Raw genomic sequence first — 24,860 nt, 5'->3', positions numbered from 1 at the left:
GTTACCAGTTTCTTCATAGACAACCAGAGGATGAAAGAGAGGAGAGGAGGAAAGGTGAGCCCGTCTTCCTATCGCAAAGGTCTGCCTGAAACTGTTTGAGAGGTCTTGTAACAAAACTCTGTTCCTTGGAAAATGTACCCTAGCCGGTTTATGCAGAGTACAGGTGTCTTGAGATGATAAAAAAAATCTTTCACATCTTCCACCCTAACTTTCTTCATGGCACGCTTTTCTCAGTACAATATAAATTCATCCCCTCTATCCGTATGTCTTGCTCCTACTCATCTCCTCAACACCTAACCCATCGTAAAAACTTCAAAGTGCAGTTACAAGTGATCACTGGGACTAAAATGCTTGACATTTGTTACCAGTTTCTCCATAGACAACCAGATGATGAAGATAGCAACTAAAATGTTATTGTTTGGTCGTATGACGAGGACACTTTGCATTTTTGTTCATTAAAATCCTGCAAAATACAACGAAAGCAGAAGTTCATTCAGCTGGATGTGTTGTTACAACCTCCGTCAGTTTGAGCGTCTGTTCCATCTAAATTATGGACGCAGCACGCAGATCATGTAGGACTGCTGGGTATGGAACCTTATCAAGCAACAATTAACTATGCGGAATATCCTGTTTGTTAAAACAGTATCCCTGATCAGAGGAAAAAGAAATGGGGTCAGACCAGTGGTTCAAACACTGCTGACACGAGGAGTCATTGTGTGTCTCCAAACAACACCCCAATAAAAACCCCATTCAGTAAAAAAAAAAAAACAACAGTGGCTCAGTAATTCGGAGATGGTTCAGTTTTAAAGTATCAGATGAGCAACAGAGTCACGTTATATGTAGGGAGTGCTTTAAACAAGATACAGGCAAGAGTTGACGCACAACTAATCTTTTTTCACCACCTAAAACAGCGGCGCAAACTGCAGCACGGAGTGATTACTGTCTGTCAGAGTAGCAAAAAGAGTGAGAAAATGTATATTGAGTTGAAATTCTGTTTCTTGTGCAGCTGGTTGAGACTGTTCAGAAAAGAAATTGCTACAGGAGAAGGTATGTAAAGCTGATGATTGTATTTGTTTCTTAAACTAAGCACTTTTTGTTCCTTCTTTGTTCTTATATAATGCTGCTCTTACAAGGGGTTGTCATATTTTGTTCTTTGGTAATGTTTCTGTGGATTTGTTAGAAAGGGGAAGAAAATCTGTCATCGCAAATCATGTAAAACAGCGGCGCAAACTGCAGCACGGAGTGTGTAAAGCTGTGCGCATTACTGTCTGTCAGAGTAGAAAAAGAGTGAGAAAATGTAAATTGAGCTGATATTCTGTTTTCTTGTGCAGCTGGTTGAGACTGATCAGAAAAGAGATTGCTACAGGAAAAGGTATGTAAAGCTGATGTTTATATTTGTTTCTTAATCTAAGCACTTTATTTCGTTCTTTCTTCGTTCTGATATAAATGCTGCTCTTACCAGGGGTTGTCATATTTTGTTCTTTTGTAATGTTTCTGTGGATTTGTTAGAAAGGAGAAGAAAATCTGTAACTGTAAATCATGTAGGATTGCTGGCTGTGGAACCTTATCAAGCAACAATTAACTATGCGAAATATCCTGTTTGTGTTAAACAGTATCTCTTATCAATGGAAAAAGAAATGGGGATCAGACCAGTGGTTCAATCATTGCTGAAACGAGGAGTGTCATGTCTGTCTCCAAACACCACACCAATAAACCCCATTTTTGAAACCAGGAACAAAGAAGTACAGATTTGCACAGGACCCGAGGAAAAATAAATAAATGTCAGCGTCATTCCTTTAACTCCGGTTGTACCAGATGTTAATGCTATCTTAGTATCAATACCAGCCAGAGCGAAATGGTACACCGTTGTGTATTTGTATTCTGCTGTACACAGGAATACATTGGATTTGTTTAGTTTCACCTTCTGTGACCAACAATATCGCTTTACAAGATTAACGTTGTTTGTTTTTTTTGGACAGTCCAACCGTCTACGCTGCAGCTGTGAGACAGCAGCTTTCAAAGCTGACATTACCTGCTGACTCGGTTTTGTTTGGCGTACATCGACAACATCATTATTGTCTCTTATACAGAAAATTGAATTTGAGTTTGTGAAAATTATCACGGCCGCACGGTGGCGCGGTGGTTAGCGCTCTTGCCTCACAGCAAGAAGGTCCTGGGTTCAAATACCGGCCGGGGCTCGGGGCCTTTCTGTGTGGAGTTTGCATGTTCTCCCCGTGTGTGCGTGGGTTCCCTCCGGGTACTCCGGCTTCCTCCCACGGTCCAAAAACATGCATGGTAGGTTAATTGATCACCCTAAATTGCCCCTAGGTATGAATGTGTGAGTGAATGGTTGTTCGTCTATATATGTCAGCCCTGCGACAGACTGGCGAACTGTCCAGGGTGTACCCCGCCTTCGCCCACAGCAGCTGGGATCGGCTCCAGCCACCCGCGACCCCGAAAGGGATAAAGCGGTGGAAAATGAATGAATGAAAATTATCAACCAGTTATTCTGTTTTTATTCAAGCGCGTCTACGCTTCCTGATTAAGTTTGTGTGGCTTTATTTTGAATATTTAGAATGAGACTCTGTCTTTGAGGGATTTTACTATTCATTTATACCTTTTCTTGTATTTTAAACAGTTTTTTAAAAACCCGTCGTAAAAACTTCAAAAGACCTCAGACGGAAGGAAGTTTGGGGGGGGGGGGGGGGGGGGGGGGGGGAGGGAACAAATGCGCAGTGGACATACGCTGGACAAATGGTGGACAAATGGCAAGGGGAGGGGTTTATTGGGGGGCCATAAATCTTTCGTTTGACATATAATGTAGTAGATTCTTTTTAGCGGCTCTCTGCCGCTGTGTGTCCTGTGGCTGATGAGGTGTTCGGTGGGGAGATCAAAGCCGTCGCTCTGATCTCAATCGGGTTCTGTTGCGTCCAACAGAACCTCGGGCTCCTGGAAGGGTCCCCGGACCCCCCTCTCCCCCCGCTCTCATGCACACACATGTAGGGCTTTGGGAGGCGGGCTTATCAAGTTGGGTTTGGTGGAGGGGGCCATCTCAGTGGCCCCAATCACTGCACCCTTCAGTGGCTCGCCTCTCAGTCTTAATTGCACTTAGTCATCTAACACAACCAGATACATACAAACACACACGTCGGGGGGTCTTGGCGCGCTGTGTCGGGGGGGGGGGCTGTTCAGGTGGATGAGACTGCTCGTTTGGCCTCACTCACGGCACGGTGTGGTTACTGCCCCTCAAATTTTAATCGCAAACAACATATACTCCATCAACACTCACGAGACGGGGGGGGGGGGGAGAGAGGGCAATGGGGTCTTCTGCGCCCCCATTTCCGGATTCCTTCTGGTGGGGGGTGGGGCAGGGGGGGCTGTTGTTTTCCCCACAGGCCTGGGGTTTGGAGCGGCTGTGGTTTGGGGGGCTGCTGGCTCTGGGGGGTGCATATCTGTCTGCGGCGGTGGGGTGGGGGGGTGGGGGCGGCAGTTGTGGGTAGCGGGGGGTCCTGGATGTGGGGTTCGGTGTTCCCTTGCCTTCCAGGGGTGTCTCCCACAGGATGTGACAGTTGGATGACGCGGGAATGTGAGTGTGTTTGGGACTGTGTGTGTGTGTGTGTGTGTGTGTGTGTGTGTGTGTGTGTGTGTGTGTGTGTGTGTGTGTTTATGTGTGTGTGTGTGTGTGTGTGTTTGTGTTTGTGTGTGCGCGCACGTGCTTGTTAGCGTGTGCGTGAGAGTGTGTGTGTGTGAGTGTGTTGGAATGTGAGTGTGTGTGTGTGCGTTTGGTTTTGGGATGAGTGGTTGTGTGTGTGCATGTGTGCATGGTGCATATGTGTGTGTCAGTATGAGTGAGTGGGTATGAGTGTTGGGTTGGGGCGGGGGGGAGTGAGGCGGGAGAGGACAGGGGGTGGGAGGGGTGGGCTGGGTGGTGGACGGGGGGGTGGGTTCCGGGTGGGGGTCGTGGGGGTGGGGTGGGGTGGGGGGGTGATGCCCTGGATCTCGGGGTGCGTGGCCGGAGCGCTGGGGGGTGTACTGGCCTGGGGTGGGTCGCCGCCCGTGTGGGCTGGTTCTCCCGGGTGGGTCACGGCCCTCCGCCTGGGTGGGGGGTTGGCTCCTGAGCTCTTGGGCCTCGGGCTCTCAGCCCTGCCCGCCCCGGGCGTCCGGCACCTGGGGTGGACCGGCTCCTGCCGGTCGTGGCTCCGCGGGGCCCGGGCCCCGGGGCTGCCGGGGTCCCCGGCCGGGGCTTTCCTCTGCCTCGTTTCTGGACCGGAGCGGGGGCGTCTGCCTGGGGGGGCGGCTTGGATCCGGGCTCTGTGATGTCCGCCGGCTGTCTGGGCTCTGAGGGCCTCTCTGGCCTGCTTCTGGCCTTCTCAGAGGTCAGAGGTCATATATGCCCTGATCACTATCGCCATCATATTCACATGATCACGTTGATCTTTAATCACTCTTCACATACTCGGTTACCTTGTATTCTTGTGGTGGTTAGAATAATGGTGATCTGTAGTAGACCTCTCTTGATGCACGCCCCAAGTTTACTACTAGTTACTACTAGCTATTTTCAAAAAAAAAAAAAACAAAAAGGTTTGTGGTGTCCTTGCATTTCCTTCCGCCCCGACACCTCCTTTTATTTTTGTGGCCTGGTCTGTTCACTAATATGGTTCGAAAAAAAAAAAAAATGTATGTATGGTTCTGTAATTTTCTGTGTTGGTTGTTGGCTCTGTTTTGGTGTTGTCTAGTAGATTGGGGGTTTGGGATTGTTCTTGGTTGTGTGTGGTGCGTCGACAACACTGTTTTGTATTGTGACTTTGTACATAGGTTGTGCGCCCCCCCCCCCCCCCCCCCCCCCCCCCCCACCGTTCTCCCTCTCTTTATCTTTCTCTCTTTCTGTCCCTGCTCTCTGAACGTTTCCGTCCCGGTCCTGTCCGGCAGTCATGCCGGATGCCAGCTTTAAATAAAGGCAGCAGCAGGAGGAGACTCAGTCTCGTCCTGCTGCTAACATTAAAATCTGTTCGGATAGTAAAAGGCTACAATCATACAATATTGCGCGCCCCAGCTGCCGAACAGGACAAGGGAAAAAAAAAAAAAAAAAACCTTGTGTGATGGGAATTTAACGAGTGGCTCTCTGCCGCTGTGTGTCCTGTGGCTGATGAGGTGTTCGGCGGGGAGATCAAAGCCATCGCTCTGATCTCGATCGAGTTCTGTTGCGTCCAACAGAACCTCGGGCTCTTGGAGGGGTCCACGTGGAGGAAAAGAGGCGTCCGGTTCTCCGGTCCGGGCCCTCAGTTGGTTCTTGGTGGGCTGCGTGGGGAGGAGAACGGAGGAGCTCTGAGCTGTAGCGGTAGCGGTGCGGTCCAGCTGGTGTCTTCGGTCAGCTCCAGGGGAGTCCCTGCCGTTCTGCTCCGCTGGGAAAAGGGATTCACCGGTGAAGGAGGGATGGGCCCGAAAGTCCCGACCGTATTTTACGCACTATAAGGCACACGTAAAAGCCTGTAATTTTCTCAAAATCCAACAGAGCACCTTATAATTCGATGCGCCTTTTTTGGGGGAATTACGGTAATCACCCTGATCATATGCGCAAACAACCCCTGTTTGCTAAGCTGCTAAGCTAGCTAGTTTAAACAGAACGGAGCACAGCACGCGGCTGCACAGCCAGCCGATGTGGGGAGCGGTTGGATGTTGGGCGGCAGCCTGCACGCTGCGACTCCGAGAACGGCCGGCCCCGCCCGGGAGCCCACCCGCCGGGACGCCGGGAGCGGCTGGTCAGCTGCAGCTGAGCTGTCGGTGGGGCACTTCACTCAGGAGACGGCAGCTGGCTGAACCCCGGTGACCGAGCGAGTTAGACCAGTCGTGGCCGCTCTGAGCTGCACATCCGTGAAGAGGAGCGATCCTCAGTCAAACTCGCTCTGATATGTCACTTTACTCACACATTTCAACAGAGAATGTAACCACCTAGACTGCCAATATGTATTTCTCTCATACTATTCTATACATCCTATGCGGCTTAAAATGTGGTGCGCCCCATGTATGATTTTTTTTTTTAATAAAAACCATTCATTGACTGTGCGCCTATTAATCCAGTGAGCCTTATAGTGCCGAAAATACGGTAGGTTGGAGGGGTATATTCATTGAGCCTCACATAGTCATCTTGCTGAAGCCAAGTTTCTGTTAGAGCAAGGAGATCAATGTTATTGTCACCGATAAGGTCATTAACTAACAGAGATTGAGTGGAGATTGCTCTAATGTTTAGTAGACCACATTTTATGTATTTCCTACTGGAAAAGTTATTCTGTCTCGTACAGGCGTTAAGCTTTTTACCCATGGACTTTTTTTTAATGCTTTGAGCACTATGGACAGACACAGTCTCTGTTAGCCTAGGTAAACCTCCATGCTTGACTTGTAAAAATCTGGAAGCAGGATTAGTGACAGGATCAACAAGATCAACAGAGGAGCGTTCTACACGACTGCTCTGCGCCCGGGGCTCATAGTTGAATTGTCAATTTAGAGTACTAAGCCGATCAGCCATATTGTGAGCTAAAAGGGCTGCACCATCCAAAGTTGGGTGGATGCCGTCCCTGCGGATGAGCCCAGGCTTTCCCCAGAAGGTGCACCAGTTGTTTAGCAAATTAACTCAGTTTTCCTCACTCCATCTAGACAACCAGCGATTGAATGATGAAAGTCGGCTATACATTTCATCATTGACCAAATTGGGCAGGGGACCAGAGAATATTATGGCATCAGACATCGACTTAGCCAATTCACACACCGAGGCTACTTGTAATTTGAGCACCTCTGATTGTCTCCGCCGGGCATCATTACCGCCTGCGTGAATCACGACTCGACGGAATCTCCTATCTACCTGTTTTAAAAGCCTAAGGTTCCCCTCGATGTCACCCACTCTGGCCCCCGGGTAACACCTAACCTTCACCGCTGGCAGCTCCAAGTCTCTAACTATAGAGCTGCCAATCACCAGCGTGTCCAGTTCAGCCGGCGTGTCGTCGCTGAGGGGAGAGAACCTATTGCAGACGTGAAGCGGTTCTTGGAGTGCTACGTGGCGGTGCTTAGCACTAGCCTTCCTCCGGACCGTCACAAACCGGTCCTGGTCTTGCCTCGGCTGCTCGGGACATGCTGTGGGGCTAGGCTTGCTAACACTCCTCTGACTGGAGGAGCAGGCTGCAAGCCCTGCCACTACCTCGCTGTAGCTAGCGCTGCCCTGCCCCTCACATCTGCGCAGTCGCTCCTCTAACTCGGTTACCCTGGCCTCCAGTGCTGTCAATGCACTGCACTTTACGCAAATACCCCTATCGTCAAGGGAGGCAGGGTTCTGACTCAACATACGGCACACTAAGCAGGAAAGAAAAGAAGACAGAGGGGAGGACGCCATAGCGGTCCCGGCGGACCAAGCTAGTTAGCACGCTAAGCTAGTTAGCACGCCGGTGGCACTAACGGCGGAGAAGAAATGTAATTCACGAGAGATCACTGGTCAATCGGGGGCGAAAATAACCCCGATAACCCCGATAAATAAGTCTGTCTCTGTTCTCAGTGGAACCAGCCTCCAGATAAAGGTCTTGATATCTTCTCGTTCTACTGGTTTAGACTTTAGACTGAGAACCACGTGATGAAGAGACTTATTTAAATATGTTTCCATCCTCACCAGCTAGAAATACTAGAAATATGTATCAGTCATGTCAGAATGGGAAGGAATTAGTTTTATTAGTGCATTGAAAACCCATATGTAGCGAGATGCCTTTTTTTACTGATACAGCATGATATTATTTATGATAAATATATTTGAAAATTTTTCACGGAGCACCAAGCTGTGGCTCGCTGGCTCCTGGGGGGGTCTAGGGTAAAGACCCCAGCTGTAAAGGCATTGTAACTCTGCAAACCTTTATTTGTAGTTGTACTGTTCGTGGAGTTCTGTGCTACGTTTGCTCACATCCTGTGCACACACCCCCACCCCCACCCCCCACCCCCCCCCCCCCCCCCCCACCCCCAATATTTAAAAACCAAGTAACGCCCCTGCTGCAGAGAAAGGAACCAGTGATGAAGAAATACGCTCCTCGTTGATGGTTTAGTGTTTTAATCACAACGATGAGGGAGCCCTGTGAACAACATGAACAGATACTAACTATACAAACAGGAAGCAACAAGCTATCACTAGTCATTCTAAGACAAGAATAAGTCACAGAAATAACATACTGGACTAGCTAGGCTTGATAGATTGCACTACTAACAAACTTGAAATACTTACAATAGTAATATGTATCAACATGAATATATTCTGGGGAAGTAAGAACGTTCCCAGAGCCGGACTCTCTCAAAACAACAACATTGACTCACTCCCACAGGAAGAACATAGCAGAAGCCCAATACTAGCCCTGCACTGCCACCTAGTGGACGGCGGTAAACTCTGCAAGTGAAGAGCAATGAGGAAGAAGGAATGCAGTTAATGACTGACAGCTCCTTCCTGACACGTCAATCTCCAAAGTGAAAGCATTTCAGTGAGAACAGAGGAACGCTGAACATGGCAGGCGGACAGAAAGTTGAAGGGTGAGTGTGAGCTGGATTTATAATCTGGAATAATGTTTAATCTCCCAAATGAAGCAGCATTCAGTGAACTCTGTTGTGTTTCATCTCCTGTCACCGTGTTTAACTGAGTTCACGTCAACTTCCTCTGTTTTCAGAGACGAGTCAGAGGACAAAGCTCCAGGTGAGAAATCACTAACTGTTTATATCACACTGAGAACCAGTTCAACAGGGTGTGTGTGTGTGTGTTGGAGGGGGTATGAGTGTGTGTCAGACCCCCCCCCCCCATGCTCAATATTTAAAAGCTAACGGGAAAAGCCACTTATGCTTCTTAGCTTTTACCCCAGTTTGAGACTCTGGACCTTCTTTTATTGTGTGTATGTTTATTTTTTTATTGTATTTTTATGGTTTTACTGCTCACATATCATGTTTAAGGTTTTTTATGTTGATTTATGTGCTGCAGTTTGATTGTTTATAACTGTGTTTATCAAGTTCTTTATGTATAGAGTTCAATCAAAGTGTGTGTGTGTGTGTGTGTGTGTGTGTGTGTGTGTGTGTGTGTGTGATTGGTGTTAAAATGTCAAAAAAAATCTATTTGAAGAATTTCAGATCCAAAAAGTTAAAACGTTAATTAAATTGATTATTTCAGGCTTTCCACAAACAAACTGATCTCATTGGCTGAGACGTGGCTGAATGGTAACGATGTCTGGTGGAAACTGAAACCCTTGACAGTGTTTTCAGTGTCTGTTTCCATGACAACGCTGCTCAGAGCCTAACAACTTTTTAAAAGTCGCTCCCAAAGTGAAACTTTTCAAAACTACTAAGGATCTAAAATGCTGAAAACACAACTTTCTCATTTCCTAGAAATGCAGCAACCAAACCTGGTCAAAAAAGAATCTCCTGAACCTGGTCCCACTCCAGGTTCCTCTGGTCCTGCTCCCATTCCAGTTTCTCCTGGTCCTGATCCAAGTAGGTTCTCCTGAACTTCATAGTTTTAGAGTTGAAGGTCACAGTCATAAATGATGTTCTGTCCAAACTAAAGGCCCTGTTCTCCATTGTTAATGTTTAGAGTGTATTGTTCTCTGTGTTCTCCATTGTTAATTGTATTGTTCTCAGTGGTTTCATGAGAAAAACAAACAGCACCAACTAGTGGAAGAACATGAGAACTACATTGTTTTCAGTGTTTCTGTCATGTTCATATAAACAGACGTCACTTTCAATATGTTGAGATATAAATTAGTCCTGAAATGTTTTGTTTTGTTCATTTCCAGCTTCTTGGAGGAAGTTCTTCGTCATCCTGACAGGAAAAACAAACGATGCTCATCAATCTGTTGTTAAAAACTTTGAATCATTGGGTCAAACTGAGGTGAGGTCTCCTGACGACGCTGACTACTATCTGGTTTTCTGTCCCATCTCTTCTCGAGTTGGAACAGACGTCAGTGAGGCCATGGAGCATCTTCCTGGTGAGAAATGTCATCACTAATGTTCCTGATGTGTTACTTCCTGAGACATTTGTGAATTTGCTTTTTTGTGTCTCCTCTTGTTTTTGCATCATCCCAGACTGTTGACATTTCAAACCAATGGAATTAGATCAATAGAGTTTGATCAAGTGTCGGTTCAAGGAATATTCCACAATACTGTTACCTGAGCTGTTAGTTAGAGAAGGAAGATGCTCTATATTCTGATGTTAGTGGAGGAAGATGCTCTATAACAGGGGTCGGCAATTAGCGGCCCGCGGGCCAAATGTGGCCCGCCGAACCATTCAATCCGGCCCGCGAGAGGATTCCAACACGCGCGCGCACAAACCCACGCATTACCCCGGGCCCTCCAGCGGACGCACGCACCCCTGTTGGAGTGCGATATCTGTCATTGTGTTGCAATAGACAATCTTTGAAAGATGTGTTGTTTAGTTGTGGTTTCCGGTTTGTCACTGAAAAATAAAGAGGAGTGGCACCTCGTCTCGTGAACATAGAGCGCAAGTGAGTGCGCAAGTGAGTGCGCGGCGAGCGGCCGGCAGCAAGCGTTTCCAGGGAAAAATCCGCGCGCCCGTCAACTTGCACTGTCACTCGCTGCCGCCCGCCACCCGCCGCTCCATTGCTCGTCACTCGAGTTGAAATAATTGAACCTTTCAAGCGAATTGCCGCCAGGACAGCCTGTCAGCGTGGAGCTCTTCACAGACATGCTGCCATAGGGAAGCAGGACTCCGACCACGCAGAACAGTTGGCATGATGCCAAGGCGAGCGGCGTGCGCCATCTCACTTGTTCACTGCTTCTGGTGGAAACTGGGCATCAGCCTGAAGCAGCGCTGGAACCGGCCGTTTGGGCGCAGCTCCTGCAGAAGACGGTGGAACTCACCGAGCTCAGTCCGCCTCCGGAGGCCAGCATGCAGCCAGAATGCCGGCGCCTCGCCGCAGCCGGAGCTGACTTCCTCATGCCAATTAGAGAGCAGCGATGGTGGCAGGCGGAGCATCTCAATCTCAATCTTTATTTGTAAAAGCACTTATCATATTCATAAAAGTGCTGAACAGTAAAAACAGTCATAAAAACAAAAAAAAAAAGCACAAAACCCGCACCATCGATCAGTATGCGCGCTCACGCACGCACACACACACACAGAAAGCCAGGTGCACACAGGACTGTGGGACAAACATCAGAATCCTGTCCACTGCTGCTGCAGGAGGCGGTGATGAGGAGTGGTGATGTTTCTGCAGGATGTTCTGTGTTGCATATTTGTACTAGCGTGATGAGTCCCGCGAATGAATTCACACACCAGCGATAAAAGTCGGGCGTCTAAGTGCGGCATGGTGTCATTTGTCGCGCGAATGCAGTCGCATTAAACGAGTCCGCTGCCCCCCACCCCCCCCACCCCGCTCTCCAGTCCGCAAGCCGGAGACCCCTTGGCCCACCCGCGATTGAAGTGCCCCCCAAAAAAGTGGCCCGCCACCAAATCTAATTGCTGACCCCTGCTATATATCATGGATGTTGATTCTTCCAGAAGAAACATAAATCACAAGAAGAAGCATCATGCAGAAGGCTCTTAGAGATTGAAGCTAACGTCATTGTGTTTCCAGATGATAAAGCAGCCGTTCTGGTGGTGATGCATCACACCTTCAATCCTGATCAAGTGATTCCTCCGAGCCGCAGACTGGTGACAGACCAGAGAGTCCACCTGACTCTGGACTGCCTGTTCCACCAGAACAAACTGCTCGACTGTGAATTCAACAAGAAAATGAAGGCTAGCATCAAGGCGTTCTTCAAAATCTCAAAGGTAACAGATTTATTTCCACTTTCATTCTTGATTATTTCAGCTTCAGGAACATTTTTCTTCGATAGTGACTGAAGACTGTTGAGGATTGTTGGTGAGAAGGCTCTAACTGTATGGACTGTACGGACTGGGACGTCGTTCCAGCTGTGGCCGTCCTGGAGTGTCGGTCAGAACACGACTTAAAGCCAGGACGGATATTCAGGTGGAACTTGAGGAAGGACAGGGTCCGTACCAACCGACCCCGACTGAAGACAATGATGAGACAGAGACTGGTGTTTGTTTATTTTTTTTTTTCTCCCTTGTCCTGTTCAGCAGCTGGGACATGCAATATTGTATGATTGAAGCCTTTTACTATCCGAACAGATTTTAATGTTAGCAGCAGGACGAGACTGAATCTCCTCCTGCTGCTGCCTTTATTTGAAACTGGCATCTGGCGTGGCTGCCAGACAGGACCGGGACGGAAACGCTCAGAGAGCAAGAGAGAGAAAAAGAGAGGGGGAACGGGGGTGAGGGGGGGGAGGGGAGGGGGCAGGCAGCACAACATACATACAAATTCACAATACAAAACAGTCTTGTCAACGCACCACATGCAACAGAGAACAATCCCAAACCACAATCTAAACAACACCAAAACAGATCCGACAACCAACACAGAGACCAACAGAATCAGAACCGATATCCCCCAAAAAGTGGAAGAAACAAAAAGTCGATGAAACAAACAAGTGAACAGACAAGGCCACAACAACAAAAGGAGGTGTAGCGAAGGAAGGAAGTGCAAGGACACCACAAACCTTTTTTTTTATTATTTTTTTGGAGAATATAGCTAGTAGTAAACTGGGGGCGTGCAAACTGAGAGATTGAGTAAATTACAAAGGAGCATCAAGAGAGGGCTACTACAGATCACCATTAGTCTAACCACCACAAGAAGACAAGGAAACTGAGTCCACAGGTAGAATGTGAAGAGTGATTAAAGATCAGCAAGATCATGCAAATGTGATAGTGAGAGTGTCTCATGCATATATGACCTCTGACCCCTGAGAGGGCCAGAAGCAGGCCAGAGAGGCCCTCAGAGCCCAGACAGCCGGCGGTCATCACAGAGCCCGGATCCAAGCCGCCCCCCCAGGCAGACGCCCACGCTCCGGTTCAGAAATGGGACAGAGGAAAGCCCTGGCTGAGAACCCCTGCGGCCCCAGGGAGCTGGGACCAGCAGGAGCCGGCCCACCTTGGGCCCGGGGCACCCAGGGTGAGAAGAGCCGAGAGCCCAAGGCCCAAGAGCCCAAGAGCCAACCCCCCCCTGGCCGAGCTTTTAGTGTTTACTGTGTAGAGTTGTCAATACACTGTGAGGATGACACATTGTACTTGTCTTTATTTTTTGTTTGCTGGCGAAGTATTCTAAAAGTAAATAGAAGTAATCTGGTACGTTACTTTTTAATTGAAGTAATTAGTGTAACTTACTGATTACATTTTTTGACAAGTAACTTGTAATTGTACCAGATTGCAATTTAAAAGTAACCGTCCCAACCCTGATACTCACACACACACACACACACACACACACACACACACACACACACACACACACACACACACAGACCTCCCCCCTCCCCCCCATCCACCCAACCCCCCGTCCCCCACCACCCACCCACCTGGTGGCGTTTAGCTGCACGTATTGAACATTATTAGACTGAACAGAGAGGAGGGTATGGTTCCTACAAGTAACTGAAAGGAGTACTCAATTACCTAAATATATGACAAACAGTTTAACTGTTGCACTTATAACAAGCCAGACTGTCATTTAACAAATCACACGTAGCTTACCTACAATGCAGTAAGCACAGGCCTGCACCGCACCGCACATAGCAGTGGTAGGCAACTGGTGGCCCGTGGGCCAATTTACGATAATGTCTGGCCTGCCAGATGATTTTAAGAATGTGAGGCACCTGCTTCACGGAGGCAGTAACACCGTCCATTAACCTGTCAGTACCCATCTCCTCCTAAACCGCCTTCATTACCTGTAAAACACCTGAAACCCTCTGATTCAGTGAACAACCTGAGCAGCGAAGCTCCGTGCTGCACCGTGCTGTGTTCAGGGACACTTCCTAAAAGCATCCTGCTGCTAGGCGTCTCAGTCAGCTGTTAGCTTAGCTGTTAGCCACCAACGAACTAGCTGGATTTGAATGATTCCTTCGTGCTAAAACATCAGTCGACAGGACACATCTCAACTTCTGAGAAGGTGGAAAGAAGATTTAAAAGCTGAGCGTCTTGGATAGAACAGGAAAAGTTATTACTGACGGACAGTTCAGTTCTGAGAGGAAGTATCTGAATGGCGTAGTGGCGGCTTGGAGAGAACGAGGGAATCATTGTTCTCGTAGGTTTAATTTCTGGTTTAGCGAGAGGTGTCCCCGACTAAGAATTTCCATAGTCGAATGTGATTCGTCTGATCCTTCCAATAGTCGAATTTATCATCTTGTTTGGCGGAGCTGGGGGGGTGGGGGCGTGATTGGACAAGCGTGATTGCACTAATAAAAAAAAAAAAACAGCACAGGCAGGTAAACAACACTTATTTTTTTCCCTACACACTGAAACACAGACTGGAACAAAGTGTCGTTGACTCTAAACATCAAACAAATGAAGTATAGTTCAAATGACCAGAACCAAACCCACTTCTAACAAACGGGCTACAGCATGTCATTTATTTGTATCTATAATTTCTGCAGATAAGCTCACATTTTTTGGCTAAACAATTTCTCACATTATCTGCTCAAATTAAATGAAATAGGCTTAATTGCACTGTGTCAGGTCGTTTCGCAGCGCAACATCCACGCAAAAACAAACACTAAATTAAATAGAATTAGCCTTTTAGATAAATAATAATATAATAATAACCTAAAACATTACAATTAAATGAAATAAAAGTCAGCATTAAAAATGAGAATTGAGTAACAGAACCGTCTTTTATTAGCCCAATTATCTGGCTACTTACCCGTTTAAGGTGGAAAGCCATGTTGTTGTGAAGTGATATGAAAGGACATCCGTATCATTCGTTCAATTGATATTCAATTAAGAATCAAAAAACAAAATATTGAAAAATGAGTCGTTTTTCCTTTTTTCATTTTTAAAATGAAAACAAATAAATGAAAATTGGTTTGTTTTTCAATATCCCGTTTGTTAAGACAGATCAAATAAAGGAAAGTTGAAATACGGCCACAGAGCAGACTTTAATGTGATTTTTCGATCTCCTTGACCCGGAAGTTCTATCGTCTGTGTTTTGGTTTTTGCCCGGCGGGAAACGTGGGCGGGTCACGTCAACCTGTAGTCCAGCACACACTACAGAAGGATCAGGCCGAACTTTGCCCCGATCTTCTCCTCCCAACCAAAGACAAGGTCCGGGAGTATGCTAATGAGTTCGGGTCCGATCTTCGTGTAGTGTGCGGTGTGTTCCGAGAGATTTTTTCCGGTCGGAGCCTCTCGGGAGGCGTCGGAAGGGGAGATCGTAGATAATGAACATGTTGAATATTTCCGATCGTAAATCCTGTGGTGTGTGGTGCTCTGAGAGGCGCTGATCAGCTCCGAGCTGACCTGTCCACACCCTCGAAATAAAGCTCCCTGATTGGCTGGTGCTGCTGCTTAAAAAAAAAAAAAAACCCTCTCAGCTGTCAGAGAAGGAGATATATGTTTGTGAAATATATTCTCGACATGACAGTGAAAGAGAAAAGTCAGAACTCCTAAACTCAGCAGTGCAGATAGTGAGAGGTTAATCCTCAATAACTGGGTCGCTCCTGGATGAACTGTATTTCCTCCATTCAGACCCAAACTCCGATCTGCATCGCAAGTCCTACATTAACCATCACGGAAGATTGAGGAAAAAAATAAATGAAAAAAAAAACAAAACTTTAATATCCTGACTCCGTGCCTTCAGAGAGACGAGCGACGCATGATGAAATTTACCTAATCAAAGCTCAACGAGATTTTATTCTGGTGTAAACTATCCAATCCGGGGACAAAAAGAATGATTTAAGATATTTGGTGATTCAAAAAAGTACCACAGACTGCTACTAATAACTTTATTCTACTGCTCCACAAGTTAAAAAAAAACAAAAAAAAAAAAAAAACGCACACATTAATAAGCTGAATCATCAAATGTGGAGGGTAAATTATATGAAAATGATCTCAAACTATGTTTCTTTCTTCAGTACTGGAACATTTAAATTTTCTGACAAGTGGGGAGGGGGGGGGGGTCTTCTCGTGTGTGGCCTCTGCATAGGGGAAGATTGAAAAAATCCTGTAGTGTACTGCCTAGTGGAGCAGTAGCAGACTCTGACAAAGCTACTTTTTTTAATCACCAAATACTTTAAATCATTCTTTTTGTCCCCGGATTGGATAGTTTACACCAGAATAAAAATTCCTTGAGCTTTGATTAGGTAAATTTCATTATGCGTCGCTCATCTCTCTGAAGGCAGGGAAAGTTTTTTTTTTTTTTTTTTCCATGATGGTTAATAGTGGAGATGAATTCAAACATTGGGATTATTGCAGGACTGGCGATGCAGATGAATGAGCAGATCGGAGTTTGGGTCTGAATGGAGGAAATACAGTTTATCCAGAAGCGACCCAGTTATTGAGGATTAACCTCTCACTTTCTGCACTGCTGAGTTTAGGAGTTCTGACTTTTCTCTTTCACTGTCATGTCGAGAATATATTTCACAAACATATGTCTCCTTCTCTGACAGCTGAGAGGGTTTTTTTTTTTTTTTAAGCAGCAGCACCAGCCAATCAGGGAGCTTTATTTTGAGGGTGTGGACAGGTCAGCTCGGAGCTGACCGGCTCCTCTCAGAGCACCACACACCACAGGATTTGTGATCGGAAATATTAAACATGTTCATTATCTACGATCTCCCCTTTCGACGCCTCCTGTGATGTGCTGCAGGCACATCGTTTTTTTTCGTACAGTTTCTCGTTTGGTTTTTTTCCCCTTCAGATATTTAGGGAATATTTATCCTGTTTTGTGTTTTGTTACTTTTTTGAAGTAATTATCCTTTTCCTTTTTTGTTCGGTTTTGATTGGCGCGAGTCGCGCCGCCGCGCTATAAATAGCAGCATGGAGGCGGCGCTCGGGGTCGTCGTCCGGTCTCTCTCTCTCTCTCGCTCGCTCACCTCGTTACACCTGTCGCTAGGTGCGCTCGCCGGCGCGCCTTGGACTCCGGCTCCGACAGGCAAGCATGTTGCTGGCCAGGGCATGCTAGCCAGCTAGCCGGCTTTGTGGTTTTTTCCCTTTCCTTTTTTTCCCTACTTTATTAAATCACCAAATATTTTAAATCATTCTTTTTGTCCCCAGATTGGATAGTTTACACCAGAATAAAAACTCCTTGAGCTTTGATTGGATAAGTTTAATTATTCGTTCTGACTTTTCTCTTTCACTGTCATGTCGAGAATATATTTCACAAACATATATCTCCTTCTCTGACAGCTGAGAGGGTTTTTTTTTTTTTAAACAGCAGCACCAGCCTATCGGGGAGCTTTATTTCGAGGGTGTGGACAGGTCAGCTCGGAGCTGATCAACCCTCTCAGAGCACCACACACCACAGGATTTGCGATCGGAAATATTCAACATGTTCATTATCTACGATCTCCCCTTCCGACGCCTCCCGAGAGGCTCCGACCGGAAAAAATCTCCATGAATCTCCCCGCACACTACACGAAGATCGGACCGAACTCACTAGCATGCTCCCGACAGTCGGACCTTGTCGGCTTCGGTCGGGAGGAGAAGATCGGGACAAAATTCGGCCCGATCATTCTGTAGTGTGTGATGGCCTTAAACTGACCCACAGGGTCCCGTGACCCGCCCACTTTCCCGCCGACAAAAACCAAAACACAGACGATAGAACTTCCGGGTCACGGAGATCGAAGAAATTGAAAAATCACATTAAAGTCTGCTCTGTGGCCGTATTTCAACTTTCCTTTATTTGATCTGTCTTAACAAACGGGATATTGAAAAACGAACCAATTTTCATTTATTTGTTTTCATTTTAAAAACGAAAAAAGGAAAAACGACTCATTTTTCAATATTTTGTTTTTTGATTCTTAATTGAATATCAATTGAACGAATGATACACGGATTATACACAGATTATCTTTGACTTGGTCTGAAGTTTAGTTTTTTTCCGACATTTTGAGCCTTTTAAAGTTAAGACAAATCACCACCGAGATGCTGCTCTGTGACGGAGCTCTGCGCAAAATCGGATTGTGCCACTCTCCATGGTGGTTCATTCACAAACACTAAATAGATAGAATATTGAATAAAACTACAAGTTAAGTAAATTTTTCCACAGTATATTTGATAGGCTAACATTTATATCAAATAGGCTTTATATCATGTTTATTTGGAAAAAAACAAGCAATTCTATGTAAAATCAGTCATTCAGCACCCCCATACAGCTGGAATGGAATGGTCCTCATTTCATAACCACATTTTTTCAATGCTTCGACCGTATGATTGGCCGTCGATTCAGGCCCCTTCGAACGAATCATCGAATCGTCGAATCTCTGAGGACACCCCTAGGTTTAGCCTAGCTGTTTGCTGTTCTGCTGTTGTTTTCTCATCATCTTGATGTTCAGTGACCATCAGAATTGAAGATTGGATAGTTGTTTAGATAGGGGAAAAAAAATATCTTCCCCCCCCCCCCCCCCCCCCCCCCCCATTCCGGCCTGCAATACAAGTTAAAGTTTAAAGTTTAAAGTTTATTAATGGAATGCCCCTTGAGTTGTAGCATCTCGTTTTCGAGGGGGTCCATAAACACATACATATATAACACAATTTACAATAACATACATAAATGCACACATTTACACATAAACAGACATACTCACACTCACACACACACACACACACACACACACACACATACACACACACACACACACACACACACACACACACAGGACAGACATGCTCCTTTGTTCCCTCACCCCCCAATCCTCCATGAGTTCTAGAACAGGTGATACATCATTGACGGAAGTTCAAAGGGGGAAAAAAAAAAAACCCTAAAAACATAAGCAGGAGGCTTTAAGGTGTGAAAATAATGAGGATTGGAATAGACCCAAAGATGTTACATTGTGATTTAGGGCTGTCACGATATCAAATTTTCTCTTGACGATTATCGTTGGCAAAAAATATCACGATAACGATATTATCACGATATCAGCAAAAATAATGGTACAAACATTTAGATTCATCTTTAATTTTATTTTTGTTTGTTTTCTCTCTTTTCCCAGATGAATTACAGTCAGAATACCTGTCAAATGAGGTGTTGAAACAATATGAGAACAGTAACTGTACCGCTGCATACAGAAAGTGTAGTTACACTCCACTAATTAAAATCTGATGAACTGATGAACAGAGGATCCACAGCAGAGGCGTCATTTACGTCGGGTTGGTGGGTTATGAAAACCCTCGGGCCTGTTGGGGTGAAATCCTGTCCCACCACCACACTGCCCAGGATTTTTGTTTGTTTGTTTGTTTGTTTAAATCGAGGCGGAATGAGCAGCAGCTGCTTCTCTCCAGCCAGAGGCGCCGCTGCTGGCTAGGGCCCCGAGCTGAAGGGGGCCCCGAGGGACGGCTGACATCAGTCAATTTCAATGACAGATTTAAGGCGCTACACTAGACGCTGCAACGACAACGTGTTGAAAATCTCCCGCATGGGGCCCTTTTCCGAGGACTCACCGGTTAGTTGCTAGAAGGGGGCCGGCGGAGAAGACGGCGGATATCAGCGACACAACTTGAAACCCCCCGGACACATTACAATGACACGTCTGGAACCTACCTAATGGGGCCCCACTGCTACCCGGCTTGCATCAACCTGCAGTCAGTGTTGCTAAACACGCTTTTTTCGGGTCAGGATGGAGCGTCTCGCTGTCGTTGTCGGCCACTGCCGACATGTTTCGTTCACTCGTGACGCTCGCTAACTGGGAGCCGCGCTAGCTAGGAGCCATGCCGCTACCGCTGCTCTGCTGTGTTTATATGGGGGGGGGGGGGATTTGCAGGAGGGAGACGAAGCAGGGCGGAAGAACAGGAGCGGGTTTTGAAAATACACGTTTCAAGTGGCACTAGATCCTCTTTACGATATTATCATGTGCGCATTTTGAACACGATATTGAAATTTCATTTTTTATTACCACGATTATCGTCAATACCGGTTTACCGCGACAGCCCTATCGTGATTGGATAAAGGTAACCTATTCCAATCAAATGGAGCCCTGTACTGGAGGGCTCTGCGACCACTCTCTTTGTTTGTACGTGGAACAGTAAAAGTAAGACTATGAGTGCTTCTCAAAGAATATACAGAAGTAACTGGAACCAAAAATCACTTAAGATACAGAGGACAATAAAGATAAATACATTTGAAAATGAATAGTATCCAGTGATATTGTCACCTTTCATATGGTTGCAACCAGATCAGCTTCTCAAACAAAATACAGTGATGAGTTCTATACAGATATTTGAGTATGAATCGACATAGAGAATTGAAGAGAACATTTAAAGGTTTGAGATACAAGTCATGAGTGTTTTGATAAATTGTGTCAGCATAATCCACAACAGAGAGGACAAGTTGAGTAACTATTTGCTTCCTGACTTCTTGTGTAAAACAGTTTGCAGACCGAAAAGGAGGAGTTAAAGTAGCATATGTTTGTCTTATGATGTAATCTACATGAGGTTTGAAGCAGAGTTCAGGATCAAACCAAAGTCCAAGATGTTTAACAGAGTCAACGTTTTGGACAGTTGAACCATTACTAAATGAAATATGTAGGTTAAGAGACGTAAGTTAGTTAAAGTGAGAACCAAAAAGCATGCAGCACGATTTCTTCAAATTCAGCTTTAATTTATTATTTTGAAGTCAGTTTTGAATCAGATTAAAATCTGCTTGCAGCTGATTCTGCAGTTGTGTGAGATCGGAATTAGCATTATAAAGCACTGTATCGTCAGCATACAAATTTATTGAGCAGTTCTGTATAATTTGCGGGAGATCATTTATGAAGTCCGATGAGGTTCATTTGGCCTTTTTTTGTATTCATGTTTGATTCTTACAAACAGGCCAATGATGATCTTGCTTACCTTTACATGTTTCGGCTGTCAACCTGCAGCCTTTCTCAGAAGTGTCACGTGATGTTGTTGTGACGTGTCTGGTCAGCTGATTTACACAGATTTTGGCGCCAGCTTTTGGCGCCACAGTGTCCCAGGTCTGACGCGCCCCCCAGACTGTGAACCGGGCGGAGGGGGCATATCAACTTTCTCACACCTGGGACACTGTGCTGAAGAAGTCGGACTGCAGATGGCGCTGTCATCCTACTGCACCCAGTAGGAAGCTGGCGCCATTTTCTGTATAAATCAGATGACCAGACACATCACAACAACATCACGTGACACTTCTGAGGAAGGCTGCAGGTTGACAGCCGAAACATGTAAAGGTAAGCAAGATCATCATTGGCCTGTTTATAAGAATCAAACATGGATCATTTATGAAGATAGAAAAAAGTAGAGGACCAAGGGTGGAACCTTGAGGTACCCCATTTTCAACTGTGCATTTCTCAGATTGAACACCATCAAAACTAACATACTGTTTCCTATTGTGCAGATAAGAGCTGAACCATAAAACTGCCTCTTTATTCAGGCCTGCTGCATAAAGTTTGCCAAGAAGCAAGTAATGCTCAACTGAATCAAAAGCTTTGGACAGATCTAAAAATATGGATCCCACAAGTTGATCCTGGTCAATGGAGGAGAATATGTCATTGGAAAATTTTAGCAAAGCTGTAGTTGTTGAGTATCCAGCTCTAAAGCCAGACTGTACTGGTGATAAAATATGATATGCATTAAGGTACTGATATAGTTGATTGAATATCATTCTCTCAAAAACCTTGGCAACAGCACATATAATAGAAATTGGACGATAATTGTTTAAGTCAGTCGAATCGCCTCCTTTGAAGACAGGAGTAACTCTAGCGGTCTTCCATATTGAAGGAAATGAGCAGGTGTTTATGGACAGATTAAACAGAGCAGCTAGTGGAAACATTAACACATGTGCAGCCATTTTAAGAAACTTTGCATCAAGACTGTCAGGGCCCGCACTACTATTAGTTTTTAATCCACATAGTGCATTAAAAACATCTAAAGGGGTTATATTTCGAAAAGAAAAGGAGGGTCCAGTACGTGGTTCGTTGGTAAAGCCCCCTGAAGAAACAGAAGGATTATTGGAGACACTACTAATATTAGAGAAGTGTTGATTAAAAGGATAACAGGATCAATCGTAGGTTCATTATTAACAATGAGCTGCCGAATTTTACTTTCAGATTTGTGAAGAAGTTGATCCAACTGGCGCCAAAATTGTTTTGGGTTGTTTACATTTTGAGAGAAGCTGTCTTTATAAAAATTTGATTTTGCATTCCTTGTTTTTGTTTTACTCTGATTTCTAAGTAATTTGTAATATTCCCAAGCAGAAGGATCATTTGAGGATCGAAACTTAGCCCAAGCTTGATCTCTTTTTCTGAAGAGATCAAGCAATGTAGAGTCAATCCAGGGCAGATGTCTGCCTTTAACACGATGAGTTTTTAGAGGAGCATGTTTATTGATTATTATGGATACTTCAGAAAAAAAATAGTTCCATGCATCTTCCACATATGGTATAAGTTGGAATTTATCCCAATTAATAGATTGATTACTAGATTGTAAACAAATTGGTCATTGTTAATATTTTGGATTTGTCTAAATGTTATATATTTAGGAGCAGCTTTTGGCAATTTTATTTTCCAGACACAGTGAACTAATGAATGATCACTCATGCAATCAGACATAACACCAGAAACAGAGATTCTATCAGGGTGGGTTACCAGTATCCAATCCAAAACTGTAGAAGAAATATCACCAACTCTTGTAGGCTCTTTGATTAGTTGTGTAAGGCCAGCACTATTTACTAAGTTTTTTTTCATTTGATGATGAGCGATGCAGCCAGTTACTGTTAAAATCTCCCAAAATTATAATTTCATTTTGCTTTATGACAGAACCTTGAGTTGCAAGAATAGATTTCATAGAGTCAGTAGGAACAGGAGGAGCTCTATAAATATTCATAATGAGCAATTTTTTGTTAATGTGAAAAACAACATCAATAAGTAAACATTCAAAGTCAGTCGGCTCAATAGATGGAGTAATACGCACAGATTTAAGCTCTGAAGAAACATAAATTGCTCCACCACCAGCTCTAGAGCCTCTGTCTTGCCTAAATAATATATACCCATCAAGTTTCACCTCATCATCAGAAATATTACTATGTAGCCAAGTTTCGGACAGCGTTATAACATTTGGCTTATGTTGAAGAACCCACACTCTTAAAAGGTCAATTTTGGATCTAAGACTTCTTATATTAAGATGTACAATTTTTAGTCCCTTAGCAGTCTCCATCGTAAGTGACCCAGCTCAAGCAACTGAAATGGAGAAAAGTGGGAAGAGGTGACAGGAGCAACAAGACAAACAGACACAGACACACTCCACACACACAACAAATAAAACTGAAAATAAGAATGGCGAAAAACCATCACCACTCCACTATATGCTATTTTTATTCCTCCCCCTAAATTTGCCAAATCCTTTAGTACAATAATCAAAAAAACAAATCAAACAAAAGTCAATAAAGAAAACGGCTAAACTGAGACATAATACTGATAAGGGGCTGGGGGAAAAACTACTTAACATAGAACAAAACAAACTAGATATGTCTATTTTCCCCAACAACAACAACAACAAAAGATCACTTCCAGTAGAAGGCAAAAATATGTATTTCAAGGTAGTTCAGGATATAATACAAAACGTAAATATTTCATGCACTGATTTAGACAGCATCTTCACAAATCCCAAACAAGTGCCCAAACAAAAATTGGCCTGTCGCCAACTCAAGTTGCCGACCCCTGGCATATAGCATGGAGCATTAGCTTAGCTTAGTTTAGCTTAGCTTAGCTTGACAGTGCACTGGCCAAGGCTGCCAGGTCCCTGAAATATTTGACAACAAATCTCCTCCAGAGATACAAAACAGACCCACCAACAGTCACAGACTTATGGTGCGTTCACACCAGACGCATTGCAAGCTTCACGGGCGTCACTGACGCCTCAAAGTTGACACATGTAAAGTGTGGAATTAGACACGTGTTCAAATCTACATACGACACTTGCAACACTCGCGACGCGCGGCAGCTCATTGGCAGGAGTGGGAGGAGCTTAAGTGCGTCACAAGGAGGGACGTCTTCCCCAGAGTGCTCGTCTGTGATTGGATGACGCTCTGCATTGACGCTTCCAAAGTTCAATTTTCCCAACTTCAGGTGTTGACGCTTGCAACGCGTGAACGCCAACGCTCGAAACGCTCGGAAAGCGCCGCTCGAAAAGTGCCTGACGCGCGTTAGGTCCGTTGAAGCTCGTCCACCATGGACTTTGAATGTAAAAGCAACGCCGTGACGCTGGCAGCGCGTCCAGTGTGAACGCACCATTACTTCTGTCATAACCGCAAACCCTTCTGGCGGGATAAAGACAGGGTTCTCCACTTTTGACAACAGTTCAGTGTGAGACTTTAGAAGCTGAACTGTGAAATATCTGGTAACAGCATCCTGGTGTTCATGTGGCTGCTGTCTTTAATCTCCGACTTGTTACACAGACTGTCTTTCATGGCCTGTACAGACTCTGCCATCATAAGATCACAATGGATCTAAAAATCTTTCCCACAACGAGAAGTTTGTCTGACGAAAGACATGAATATGTGAAATGCAGAAAGTACATTATGAAAAGAAATCCCTCAAACTATTTTCTCTTTTTAAATACTGTCAGAAGTTTTGTACCATTTCGGTTTAGTGAATGACTGTTTCTCCTTTGAAGCGAACAAAGAGACGCGCTGGCAGTGTGGACTGAGGAATGTTTCATGAGGCTTTTGAACTGAAAAGAACCTGATTTTCATTTTGGAACTTGAATGCACCACCGGTGTACGGCGTCCTTCACACAGTTCACTAGAGAACTGGACCGTCCGTCCCTGAGAACCTGTCCCGTT

At 45.2% G+C, this 24,860-nt stretch overlaps 1 protein-coding gene across 7 annotated transcripts in view; it reads left to right on the top strand.

Moving 5' to 3' along the window:
• The first annotated feature begins 8,442 nt into the window (after positions 1-8,442).
• The window catches only part of LOC115402434 (eukaryotic translation initiation factor 5B-like), a 51,114-nt gene continuing 34,696 nt past the window's right edge, over positions 8,443-24,860 (top strand). For 2 of the 7 annotated variants that reach the window (XM_030110980.1, XM_030110981.1), the window contains exons 1-5: positions 8,449-8,550; positions 8,685-8,710; positions 9,391-9,495; positions 9,798-9,989; positions 11,598-11,794. In XM_030110980.1, the coding sequence (XP_029966840.1) occupies positions 8,525-8,550; positions 8,685-8,710; positions 9,391-9,495; positions 9,798-9,989; positions 11,598-11,794 (546 nt within the window). In that variant the 5' untranslated portion in view covers positions 8,449-8,524. Of the gene's footprint in view, positions 8,551-8,684; positions 8,711-9,390; positions 9,496-9,797; positions 9,990-11,597; positions 11,795-24,860 lie in introns of all 7 variants that reach the window. The other 5 variants (XM_030110979.1, XM_030110987.1, XM_030110983.1 and 2 more) reach the window with 5 other exon arrangements.

Source organism: Salarias fasciatus, chromosome 15 (genome assembly GCF_902148845.1).
Source record: "Salarias fasciatus chromosome 15, fSalaFa1.1, whole genome shotgun sequence".
In the NCBI taxonomy this organism is placed as follows: Eukaryota; Metazoa; Chordata; class Actinopteri; order Blenniiformes; family Blenniidae; genus Salarias; species Salarias fasciatus.
This window is presented reverse-complemented; position numbering and strand designations above follow the sequence as displayed.